This window comes from Ornithodoros turicata, unplaced genomic scaffold, assembly GCF_037126465.1.
Source record: "Ornithodoros turicata isolate Travis unplaced genomic scaffold, ASM3712646v1 ctg00000961.1, whole genome shotgun sequence".
Taxonomy (NCBI): Eukaryota; Metazoa; Arthropoda; class Arachnida; order Ixodida; family Argasidae; genus Ornithodoros; species Ornithodoros turicata.
This window is the reverse complement of record NW_026999429.1, coordinates 21,087-35,026: the sequence shown is the minus strand read 5'-3', so window position 1 is coordinate 35,026 and position 13,940 is coordinate 21,087. Positions and strand designations below refer to the sequence as shown.

Here is a 13,940-nt window from a genome sequence, read left to right as displayed (position 1 = left end):
ATAGTGTCGCGGTATTACGTCATCACGCAGCTGCGTGGCTCAAGGACGCGTACGTTCTAGACGGGACCTGTTATTTATTGAATCACTAGCCCAAGATTATGTCCTTTATTCTACTATAACGATTGCATAGGGAACTGTTGCAGAAAAACACAATACATAAGAGGTGATTGTAGGAATTCCAAAGTCTAACTAAATTAGACTTGCAAAAGAAGAAAATATCCTAAAACGTAACTCCATCAATGGCTAAGAAGAGGACTAGACACTCAACAAATCAACACAGGAGTACGGGTAACAAGGAGCGCATAACTATGCGCCTACTCCATCCGACAGCCAAGCACGGAACTGAATCGTAATGCTTTTTCTCCTCTATAAAGTCATGCATCTGTCCCTCTTGCGGTTGATTTCTGAACTAATTTAATCGCAAAATTATTAAGAATAGCACTATTCCCATTCAGCCTAGCACTATCGACATCGTCAAGACTAGAATGTTCCTTGTCAAAAAGAAAAGAATACAAAGCGTCAACAAAGGAAAGCATGCATGTCGGGGCATGTCAGGACAAATCGCACAACTGCCGGGCAACAGAGGAAAGCAAACACAGAAAAACACTTGAACAGAGTGAACACTCACCACCATCGGACACGTACACTACATTCCCTCATTGTAAATCCGCTCGACACAAAATGCACGATTCAGCAGTGATGAACAACACATCGGCACCCCCATCTGAAGCAGACAGAACCCCACCGAAGCTACGCCCCTTCCACTAACGGCCAACGAATTGCTAGGAACATAATTAATGCGTCCACACCCGTCAGTGTCGAAGAGTGAATCCCTGCACCCCCCTGCAGGCTATGCTCATTGGTCGTGACGTCATCCTATTGTCTCAGGCCTACACTGTTTTTTTTTTCACTAATGCTCCTCTGAACGGGGTCCACGTGAAGCAATAGTGCTGCGGTATACGTCATCATGCAGCTGCGTGGCTCGAGGACGCGTACGCTCTAGACAGTGGGACCTGTTATTTATTGAATCACTATCCCCAATTTCCTTTATTCTACTACAGTCAACCCCCGTTTATCGGACGGTGCCGTTCCCGGCGAAATCGTCGGATACCGGGGCATCCGGATAAATGAAACGACCGAATAGAAACGTCCTACAGAGCAAGGTTTAATTAAAACACAGAAATCTCGTCAATGACAGCTGTTACATAGTAGCGTAGGCACTCGATTCCTGCAAACATTTTGCTAATTGCATGGAGTTGAGCCACGCTGTTGCGCTGCTCGAAGAATGTCAGTGCGGACGCAAAGTGTCAATGTCGGAGCCTTGTTTCTCACTGTTGGTGTCATCGGCACCGTCTTGCTGCACATCATCGGAGGCAACAGCAGCAATCACACCGCCATCAGTCATAGCTGCACACGCGTCATCATCCTTATCAACGTCAACGTAGTCAGAAATCGCACCATCATGTACGGCAGTCGCAGTGAGCCGCTGCATCAGGGATCGCAGCTCAGCTAGGGGAATGTCTTCATCCGCCAACGGGCCGTAAGCAGCAGGCCCTCGGGTTGGAGTTTTCCCCTCTAGAACCGGACAGTTGCTCGAGATATTTCCAAATGACTGGACTCGTCAACGTGACCCAATGCACACAAATAGAAAAGGGGGTCATCGTGCACAGTTGTCTCCGTAATGAGGAATGTAGGTCCCTGACGTGTGACGGGAATAACTACAGTCACTATAGGAATAACCCCAACACAGCGAAAAGGGTGACGAAGCGGGGTCAGCGTCGTCTCTTACTCACCGTAGTCCGGATAACTGAAGCTGGATTACAAGAATTTTCGACTTTCGTTCCCTGGAATTCTTGTCCGAGTCCGGAAGCTGAAGTCCGGATAAACGAGAACAAAATACATGGAGGAAAATCCGTTCCCGTGCCTTTTGTCCGGATACCGCGGGATCCGGATAATGAAGTCCGGATAAACGGGGGTCGACTGTATAATGATTGCATTGGGATCTATCGCAGAAAAACACCATACATGAGAGGTGATTGTAGGAATTAAGCATTTCATTACCAAAGTCTTACTAAATTAGACTTGCAAAAGAACAAAATATCCTAACACCTACAATGGCTACATACAATGAGCTAATCGAGACATGTCCATCCTTTCCGAGAGCCAGGCAGCTAACTGAATAATGTCGCTTTGTTCCTCGACTGGATAAAGCCATGCACCTGTCCCCCGTCTGGTTACTCTCTGAACTAAATGAATCGCAAAATTATTTAGGATAGCACTACTCCCATTCAAGACAGCACTATCGACATGGTCAAGAATGTTCGTTCTGAAAAAAAACTACATGTAGAAGGAAAACATGACAGAACAGGTCAGGGCATGTCAGCGCATGTTTGTCAAACAACAAGGGGGGGGGGGAAGCAAAGAGAAACACTTGAACAAAGAAGAAAACCAGCATCAAAGTATTTCTAAGCACACGGACTCCTCTTATTCAAAAACAGTGCTGATCATAAATCCGTCCAGGACAACACACACCATTTTTCGATTGCTACAACTTTTTTCCAGTAACGGTCAATGCATTGCTACAGACTGCATGACATCATAACATCCTGCCTGAAGAAGACAGTGGCAAAGACAAACACTCCTATTCTTTATTGAATCGCAAGGTTATTTCCTTTGTCCGACTGTTAATAACGTTCATTTTCACAACAAAATTCAACACAAAAAAAAACACCATGCATATTAGCGATTTTCACCCCCAAGGCTCATCATGGTCATTAGAATCACAACACCAGTAAACTACCACTGCCCTTTTAAAATAATAAGTGAGACCACTCAATATCATAACCAGGTTTGTGTAATACATGACCCTTTCTATGGTCACACATTCGTTGTCTGAGGCTACACCTGCGAGCAAAAAGGCGCGAAAGCCGGGGGCAAAGTCCTATTCGCGCTCGACGGAGGACTAGACACAACGCCTTTACGGGAACATGATTGCATTCCCACCATATTAATGATCATTTCATTGCAGTTTAGAAAAACTACAACAAAACTATAATTTTAGGAGCCTATTAAAATTCTACTTTCTATGGAAACTATAATTGGGCCTATTAGGTGCATCGCTATTAATGAAGGCACTCCAATTTTTTCTCTCTTCCCATTTCAGCCTTGTCATGCAGTGAAACAGACTCACATCCAAAATAATTAATTTACACTGAGGGTGCCGTGCTTCAGGAATTCCTATCCTGCGCTCAGATGCAAGCGTTTCTCCACGAATACCTATAACAGCTTACTACTTCAACATACCGAGCTCCTAACAACATCTAACAAACAAGCAGAGAAACGCACTACTCAGCTTTAGCATGCGACTTTCTTCTGCGCAAAAGCAGTGATTTGAGGAAAGAGCAGCAAAAATTGCGCACACTTGTGCTTGGCTTCAAAAACTGAAGCATATGCTAATAAACTAAAAAAAAAGACACTCATGTCTGGTATCAGATAATTCTTGCATAATGCTACATACACAGCCTCATTGTCCCTTCGTAAAGAAAGCACAGGACGAGGGCACACAAATTCCTTTAAGCGGGAAGGGAAAAGGCTTAAGACGGAGTGCCCAGGAATAATAGCAGAGTCACCGGACATCGCTAAGCGGCTAACACAATATAACAAGATCATAGCGGCGGGTAAAATTGCAACACTGCTAAAGAAGCCCCAACATGCCATGATGACGTCGTAAACCAGGAAAAAAAGCACGCCCGCACACACAGCAGCTCAGGAATGCACAAGGAGTGGTGCTTTATTGGAACTTCTCCTCCACGCTCACATACCAGCATTTCTGCGCAAATACTTATAACTGCATACAGCTTACTCCATCAACATACCAAGCAAAGTGAGTACTGACACTCAAAAACATATAACAAAAAACAAATTTCCTCTGCCGAGCGGCTTTCTCCTGCTCTACCTAGATGCTTACTTTTTCCCCTCACCTACATTCTGAGTAAAAGCAGTGAAAGAAGAAAAAAAAAATGCGAACATTTACACGCATTTGTGTCCCAATAGCTGTAACTGCAAGAAACCGTAGCGCACGCTATTAAACTGAGAGACACCCATTTCTGCCACCAGATAATTCCTGCATAATGCCACATACCCAGTCGCATTACCCTTGTGTAAAGACAGCACAGGACAGGGATACACAAATTTCCTTAAGTGAGCAGGGAAAAAGCTTAGGTCGAACCGCTCAGGAATATTCGGAGAATCCCCGCTTATTGCTACGCGGCTAGCACAACATGACAGCAAAAAGATATTAGTGAAGGGTAAATATTGCAACACTACTGAACAAGTTCAGACATGCGACATCGCATACAAAATACTGCTCATCGGGGAAAAGGGCTTAAGCCTGCGACCGAAAATCATAGAGCATACGGAACTTCATTTTTCTATTTCCGCGTAAACTAAACGCGGTCTGCTTGGAAAATGACGCACAAATTTTCTTAGGGAGCAGAGAAACATAGGACTTTTTACTCCGTGCTCAGATACCAGCATTTCTGCTCAAAAAACCATGACTGCAAAATTAAGCACTGCTTACTTCATCAAGATATCGAACACCCAACAAAATCAAACAAACAACCCCACTTCCACTGATAGAACAATATTCAGCTTTTACCAGAGGCTTTCTTCTGCGTAAACGTAGAGAAAATAAGAAAAGAGCAGCAAAAAATTACACGCACTTCTGCTCGCATAGCTAGAGAAAAGAGAACAAAATAAAATAACGAGGCACAGGCTAATAAACTGTGACAAAGACATTCATTTCTGCTATCAGATAATTATTGCATAATGCTAAATACTCATTTGCATTGTCCCTGCGTGAAGAAAGCACAGAAAAAGGGACACACGATTTATCTTAAGCGAGCAGGGAAAGTCACTTCTACTCCGACAGCTTAATACCATAAAGTCAGTCACAGACAGATACATACTAACAAAACTCCAACAACAGGACCGGCGTCGGGCATTCATAAAATACCCTGCCCAAACAGACTTCACCAGGTTCGCGAGGCAATTCCATTAAAAACGCTCGTCCTATCCTAGATATCCTAGATATCCTAGATATAGCAATGCAAACGCGACTGCCCTTATTTTTTAAACAACTATTTCACGCGATAGTACATAAATGTATCACTCGTGTCGCACGAAAAGGCAAACAGATAGCACTTACTTATCAAGTGGGGTCCCAGCACACAGACACACAGACACACACTCACATTTTCACACTCAATAAACACAGGTCTATTTTCACAACCACATAAATCCATATTATTCCTCAGGTCCTAATAATGATCCTGTCATCAATCCTATCAATAATCATCCTACCATCGTCAAAGAAGGCACATATATATATGCGAACGCAAAACAATAGGTCTTCGTTCCAGGTGTAATAGGATATCGTCACTCGGCCGGCGCGAACCAAAACAAAGAAAGGAATGCATGTTCGCTATACATCCACGAAGAAAACGGTTTTGCTTCTGCGCAGCGATCATTATACAGGAGTGAATTCACTTCGTTTTCCTTTCATTTTCTTGCACTCATATATTTTGCAAGAATACTATAGAGTAGAACGTGTAAATGTGAACATCATTCGCTACACACTGTAGCTCTCATCATTTTTAAACTAAACCACTTAACATGTGTTCATAGGCTTTCACTAAATAGGTGAGCCAATAATGACTCTAAATCAAATCAAATCAAATAATCATTCACCATCGCTGGCTGCAAGTTTGGGTACCCAACAGAGCAGTGCGCTCCCATCAACGCGCCTTGGACTGGCCTTACACACACACACACACACGCGAAGCCTTTTTGAATACATTCTGCTATACAAACCAGCCCATATCGCCGCGGACTCCAGTTCACGCGGCGTCACCGGCGTATAGCGGCCGCAGAACGCCATGAAATGACATTGCGGCCGCTTCTATTGTGTTCAGAGCGTGTTACTGGACGGATGATGAGCGAAAGGTGATCTGTTTAGGTGCCTCTGGTTGATGATAAGGCATTTAGAAGCTTTTATGCGTCTTGCTTTTGGGAACATGATATAGTCGATTGAAGGGACGAGCCTGTAAGGGGGAGAGAACGCCTTTACTGGTCGAAGGCCGAACGTAGGAAAAGGAACTGCAGTCACGTCTCGCGCCTCTGTGGCGCAAACTAAGCGGAGAGGTTCGCGCGAGCGGGGGAATCAAACGTTCGCATAGGACGCAATGTCTTTGGGTATTTCAACGCGGTCAAGCAGTGAACTTTTTTCCCCCGCTTTCCATGCTGCTCTAAAGGGGCAGTAAAACAAGGTGTGCATTTCTCTGCATTATATCAGCGCAACTTATGCAGTGAAAGCTCGCTGTACTTATTATCGCTGAAATCCGATAGGCGCTTGGATGTGGATGACATATTCAATGCACTCTGTCGCTTTTTAGCTCCACCCTGTGATCTCACTTGACGTCATTTTGACTTGGGGCTTTCCTCACCAATTATGAATGAATGAATTTTATTCCCACTTTAAGTCGTGGTTGGAGCCCTTGAAAAAAAAAGTCGCAGTAACGACTTGACGGGTTCACAGCTCCCGTACAAAATGACATTGGTTAAGCGAGACGAAAAGCATCCGTGGAAGGTAAACTATAAATGCATGCAATATGAATATCTTTCTTTGACACTGTCAAAATGAATCAATAGGGGCTCGTTCAAGATGCAAGGCAATATATATGAACACTCTGTTCACCATATCTGATTCTCATCGGGGGATATGCCGAAACCTCTTGGCGCGATTATTATAAGAATAACTATGCTCTTTGAGGTCAATTAGTGATAAGATATTATCTAAGGACGTTTTATGAGCAGTACGGTAATAACACAAAAGTTTATATCGATACGGGTTATTAACAATAATCAGCGAGTACCGTTCAAACAAACCAGTTGTGGTGTGGTTATATGGTGGACGATCCAAAGTTCGGGGGAATTTATTTTGCAACACAAGCAACCTATGTAGGTTGGACATTTTCGTTGTTCCCATACCAAGAAGCAGTAGTTAAAATGTGTGTACAATAATGAGTTTTAAAGTAGCATAACTCGTTTGGTTAGATGCTTACGATATCTATACAGAAAACCAAAGAATCGCGATGCCTTGGAATGCACGTCATCAATGACCAAGAAAGTAGTAGTGTAGAAGAAAAAGTTACACCGAGAGTTTTGCATTTCCTACTATGTCGGCAACTGTGTTATCTATTTTAAGATTTACTGAGGGCTGAACTTGTTTTTGCGTTGAAGAAAACCGCCTTAGTTCTACTGGCGTTAGTGTTCAAACAGTTAGGATCAGCCAAATACTTTACCCGTTCCAGTACCTCATTTGCATGTGTGACTATCCCGTCAGGGTCTGAACCGTGAAAAAAGATGCTCGCATCGTCGGCATGTATGATAAACTATATGGTATGATAAACACTAAAGAGCAAAGGACCAAATAAGCTACCTTGCGCTGCAGCGCAGAAGAGTAGCCATTAATGACAACCTTCTGATGCCTATTATCTAAATATGACGAGGACAGCGAAAGTGTCGGGCCCGGGATTCCACAACGCGACAGTTTTAGTAATAGTATCCTGTGTGAAAACGAATCAAATGCTTTGCTGAAATCAATAAAAATTCCCAGAGTAATGAGTTTCTTTTCAGTGTTTTATTAGTACGGTTCCTTTCTGTACTAAAACAGCCAGCTCAGTCGATCTGTTCTTTCGGAAACCGAACTGCCATTATAATCAAGGGTTCCACGAATGATTTTACTTCACTTACGGAAATTGACTAGATGAATGTTAATGATATTACATTCAAGCCCTAAACGGTTCAAACATCAAACTGGAAAAGAAATGCATTCAATTTAGCTATCACACTTGCACCACGTTTTCTAGCACGCAGAACACCGCAAGCGCGAATGAATATACGGCGCTACAGTTCCCGAATCTCAGGTAAGCGATGGGTCGTCGTCTTGGTCACCTTCGAATGGTTCGGACTACTGGGCTGACGTACTTTGGATTGAACCACGCGGCATCGCGTCACCATCTCGTGTGGCTCAGTGGTTAGTGTAGCCCATGTGACGTTGTATCTGAGAGGTACCGGGTGGGAATCGCGCCAGCCCAACTATTGACGTTCGCCTCGCATTGGGCGCTTAGTATTGTTTAGTCGAGCCGGAGATGTGAGAGAAGTCATGACGCTGAATTTGAGAACGACGGAGGGCGAAATGTACTTCTACAGAAGCAAACGACCAATCCGCCTCACAGCTGATAATGAAGTCTGTTTATGGGCTGGAAATTTTAAACGTCACGTCCCTCCATAGCGTAGAAACTCATCCCGGACTGCAAAAGACCACGTAGTCTGGAGTAGTAGTCTGGAGTAGAGGCAAAAGTCCACGTAGTGGTGGGGAGAAGCGTGCGGGTTACCTCATGTTTGAAAGCATTTATATATGTCACTGAGCAGGCAGGAGCTGCTTGGGTATACTGCTTGTACGCGGTGGCCTTGGGAGAGAGAAATGTTTGGGATCACCTCTCAACCTTCCTGTTTCGGATAATTCCATCCTAATAGAAATAGAATAAAATGAAAGTATGAATACAGATAGCAACTATTTCACTGACCTCTCGCACTACTCCGTTACTTGAAGGTGTGGCGGCATATCCAGCGCCATCACATCAAGGCGCGAATAATAAATAGCCTTGTCTCGCTCAGCCCGAGCTCTCGCTCTGACCTGGCCTGGTCTCGATAGTGTTCAGTAGCACTACAAAGGTGCTAGTGGCCATCTTCAAGTTCGTTCAGTTCCTAATTTCAATTTGAAATGCAAAAATGTTGCCTACACTCTAAACCCAGTGACGGATAGCTGCCGTGTGATCAACTGGCACATTTTTATTAAAAAAAGGTGCCAGATGTCTTCAAGGGGCACGCGGTGCCTGCGAGAGCTGCGGGTGCCATGTGCTCCCTGAAGCAACCGGTACGACATCCCTGCTGACGCCAGGAGCCACAGTGTACCGGACGTATCGAAGGGTTACTTGTACCCCCTAATACGCGAAACACATTGCGCCTCTCGAGTTCCCTAACAGAAAAATGACCTCCACGCTTCGCAAAAAAAGAAAAAGCAGAAAATGCTCCAAGCACATCGAACATGAAACACCAAATTTTATTGGCTTGCACATACCTTTAAATTGCATCCAGTACATAATCCTTTGCCGAATGGAAAGCATACACGGTTCACTAATCCCAACACACACATATGGAGCACACGTTGCACGGGCACACAACCCATCCGATGATCCGATGCACCAGGCAGTCCTCCAAATGCCGAACACACAATCCTCGAAACTTCGAACACGGAACACGACAGTTCCTCAAACGAAATGACCGAGGAACAATTGTCCAACAAGTGGCAACAGACACCAATTCCATGTGAGAAGCAGTTGCAATCTTGAACGCGTATGTGTGACCGTTGAGACAGGAAACAACCTGTAAAGACACCGAAGTGAATATTACGCTGGTATTGTTCCAACGTTAATGCTGGAATAGTATTCCATTTTGTAACTCACCTCCTCGTAATCGATACAGTCCCACGGTCACCTATAACGAAAGGAAAGAAGGTTAGCTTTGCTCATTGGTAGAGCCCTGGACCGGTAATCCAGAAGATGTGGGTTCGATCCCTACAGCTGGCTAACCTTTTCAGTGACTTTCATCTTTCGTCGTTGATTTCTTAGGCAATTTGAGGCTTTGTTTGTATATGTCCTTTCTGTGTTGTTCCAGCCTCAGAACATCAGTTTATCTGTTGTTCAACAGGTGCCCCTTGCATCGATTTCCGTCGTATGAATGTGTGTACGGTGAGCAAAAATGTAAGAGTGAAAGGAGGATGAGTGCGAGAGAGTGGCTGGTTTGTCGTCTCTTCAGATGACGCACCCGAAAGTCGCTGGAGAGGCGTGTTAGCTTAGCTCAATTGGTAGAGCCCTGGACCGGTAATCCCGAAGATGTGGGTTCGATCCCTACAGCTGGCTAACTTTTTCAGTGACTTTCATCTTTCGCCGTTGATTTCTTAGGCAATTTGAGGCTTTGTTTGTATCTGTCCCTTCTATGTTGTTCCAGCCTCAGACATCAGTTTATCTCTTGTTCAACAGGTGCCGCTGGCGTCGATTTCCGTCGTATGATTTGTGTATCAGTGAGCAAAAAAGTAAGAGTGAAAGGAGGATGAGTGAGAGAGAGTGGCTGGTTTGTCGTCCCTTCAGATGAAGCACCCCGAAAGTCGCTGGAGAGGCGTGTAGCTTAGCTCAATAGGGTGAAACGCCTCGGCCAGGTGGCGTGCAAGTTCACTGCGTTACAGCGCCACTCGCGGTGGCGGAGTTAATTACCGTCTCGCGCCAGCCAGGCCATAGGCGCAGCTGTTTCCAGCGAAAGCAAGTGATCGGCTACTTCTGCGTTGTGCCGCCGTGCTTTCCTTGCTATGGCAATGTTGCGTCTATTTTGTGGATTCGGCAAGGGTGGGGAACGTAGAAGCATACTTCACAGGAGCGTTATTTTTGAAGATGGTGCGCGTTGTTTGGTAGAATATCTAGAGCTGTGTACTGGACAGGTATCACTAAGGAATCAACATACTACTCAAATCCAAGTCCAGTTATATGTTCTCAACCTGTCCAGGGGTGTTTTGTTTGTGTACAGTCCGAAGGAGACACAGACTGTGGTAGTCACTCGGGATGACTCGTTTCTTTCAGAATTAATCCCAAAGCTAGACTATTTTTACTTTACATATCTCCTCAATGAGCTCAGTGAGACCGAATAAACTTGTGGCTTATATTATTTGAATATCAACATTTGCTTTATTCTGTAGCAATGTTCTAACAATTGAATAAATGATGCTCAAATGGAAGCCAAAGGTGCGTTACTGACTTCAGTGGTTAAAAGGACAGTCTCGTGCCAACACTGTTGTTTCAAAGCCCCACTGAAATTACGTTCCATAGGGTTTAGAGACATATTCACTGCACTGGGACACATTTTTTGGACTGGAGTGCACGAGTTGATGATAGGACGCTCAGGACTTGTCCTCGCTACAAAAGCTATGCCGCTCCGGGGTTTTCACTGTCAGAACGAAAGACAGGAAGTCGCCCGTGTGGATGAAGTTTGGTGACAGCTTTTTTTGTTGGCCTTTTTCTTTTCTTTTTGTGGTCGTAATACCCTATACTACAAAAAATATTTTCTCCTGTATACGAAAAAACACCCTCGAGATTTTTAGTATGTTGTAGAGCAAGGCTCGTTCTATAAAACTGCGTTGTTTCAGCCGTATCTTCCAACCTCTTCATTGCGTGTTTTACGCTCGATTGTAGCGAATTTGGAAAAATCGCATACTTCCTCTTTTTTTCCTACAATGACTGTGAAAGTTACGTGTCTGGCGATTTTTCCTGTTGAAGTATTCCTTGGGGCCTTGGCAGGAAAAAAATATTCATTAAAGTTTAATGGTTTGATTGTCCACAAAAAAATCGCGAAGTAGGAGGAAAATTGCGAAACTTCCGGCCTTTGTATCCCTGCACCGATTACAGCACGACAACCGGGATTTGGATGCTGTGTAGAGCATAGTTTCCTCTATCCGCAAAAGAAAACCACACAGTTCTAGGTGCTTTCTATGAGCCGCACCTGCCGTTCACGCCAGGCACGGTTTTCGCCAGCGCTGCGAACTTTACTCGTGTCTAGCCCGCCACATTGAGATTTGGGAAGAAATGTTTCGTGGTGTGTCGTTTTGCACTATTAGCGACTAAAAAAATTTTTTCGTAAAAATTCGGATCGTTTTGTGGGGGCCGACCAGGTCAGCTGGATCATTCGCGTGGAATCGTCCAGCAGCACACTCCGGCATACACGGGACGGTAGTTTCGCCTTCCGTCGACAGGGGAGAAATTGGCGCTGGCGTCGTTCCGCTAAACTCCAGGCGCGCGCCCCTATTGGTAGAGCCCTGGACCGGTAATCCAGAAGATGTGGGTTCGATCCCTACAGCTGGTTAACCTTTTCAGTGACTTTCATCTTTCGTCGTTGATTTCTTAGGCAATTTGAGGCTTTGTATCTGTCCCTTCTATGTTGTTCCAGTCTCAGAACATCAGTTTATCTCTTGTTCAACAGGTGCCGCTTGCGTCGATTTCCGTCGTATGAATGTGTATCAGTGAGCAAAAATGTAATAGTGAAAGGAGGATGAGTGAGAGAGTGGCTGGTTTGTCGTCCCTTCAGATGACGCACCCCGAAAGTCGCTGGAGAGGCGTGTTAGCTTAGCTCAATTGGTAGAGCCCTGGACCGGTAATCCAGAAGATGTGGGTTCGATCCCTACAGCTGGCTAACCTTTTCAGTGACTTTCATCTTTCGACTATTAACCTCGCTTGTAATGTACATCGTCGCTTCACCGATGCAGTCGATCCTCTCCTGCCGCCATTTGCAATGCGTCCACCGTCTGCAACAGAATGTACTTCGATTGTCAAACACGAGTGAAACGCAGGTGTCGTACGATGCATCACAGCTAGGTTGACTTACCCTGAAAAAACATTAGACCTGTACTTAAAAAGCAAGGTGTCATCCTTCTCAAAAGCGAGGTTGCAACGCAGACAGCGGGCGGGAAGGAACGTACTGCGGGAAGGAACGTACTGCGGGAGAATACGTTGTGCCATGTCACTCCTCACCGGAGGAGCGTGGGGCAACGTAGTACGCTCCATCGAAGTCACGCATATTCAGCCGGCACACGCATTATTCAACAAGCACACCAGTACGAGGTTCAGGTGACGGCTTTGTACCTGCTGAAATTTGGCGATGAGGTTCGCTGGGCTTGCTATTTGATTACCGTTACCGCTGTTTCCAGACGGTTACGGCTGTGTACCCGCTGCACTTTCTGAGGGAGCTTTTTTAACTGGCACATGTCCGTCACAGGATTTAGACTGTAGAGCTTGCAGAGTCTGTCTGGGTCAGGCAAGGTGTGTCTAGCGAAGTGAATTGCTGGCGGAACTGCAACGGCTGTCTCTGCCGGGCCGTTCTAGTACAGAAATATGTGATTCTTCGATTGTGGTCGATAGAGTATCATGATATCTTCATTGTGTCCTTCATTGTTTAAGTGTGCTGACTTGTTTCAGACTGGTACGAAGATAAAACAGGACCCTGTGGAGGACGTTTGCTGCCCAACATCTACTACGACCCTCCCTTTTCCTACCTAGCTGTTACACATTGTATGTGGTCCAACACCCTGGTCAGGTACGTCTTTTATGCGGGAATACGCATATTCAGTGGAGTATACACTAAGTACACACTATACACATAAGAGGACATGCGTAGAAAAGCTTGCCCATGGGGTCCATGACGACGAAGCATGACCTTATAGGTAGTGATGAGTGCGGGCACGAAAGTTCGTACCCGCACACGTACCGCAACCGCACAACCCGCATCCGTACCCGAACATCCCGACGCCTATCCGCATACCAGCCGATATACCCGCAGCCCAATGCGTACTCATATATGAATTATATGCCACATGATCGTGACGGCACGAAATGAGTTATTGATACTGAGGACAATGTCCTTCCTTTAGCGAGCCATTTTTCCAACGCGTACGCTGTGGCCACTGCGGACATGGTTGCCAGCTTACTCATGCGAAGTGTACCAGTCTTGGTGTCGAAAGATAGCCGAAGTTAGCCCTATGTGGCAAACAATAACAACAACTTTATTTTGAGATGACGAATTGGATGTGGAACGTCTTGTAAAGTATTTTGGGCCAAATGTTCGAATGAATCGGGTCATACACCCCAATCCAACGGGTTGGTTCTGCGCCTGCTGGTACTGCGGGTATACCTCCGTAATCCGCTGAGGCAGTGCGAGTCTACCGGCACCTTGCCCGCAACCCGCGATGACACGGAATTGTGTACTCGAAAATAACAAAC

General features: G+C 45.2%; 1 protein-coding gene across 1 annotated transcript in view; it reads left to right on the top strand.

The window, feature by feature from the left end:
- Nucleotides 1–13,940, top strand: part of LOC135375968 (uncharacterized) — a 65,902-nt gene that overhangs the window by 34,937 nt on the left and 17,025 nt on the right. The window contains exon 10 of the mRNA XM_064608604.1: nucleotides 13,140–13,257. Coding sequence (XP_064464674.1) covers nucleotides 13,140–13,257 — 118 coding nt within the window. The remainder of the gene's footprint in view (nucleotides 1–13,139; nucleotides 13,258–13,940) is intronic.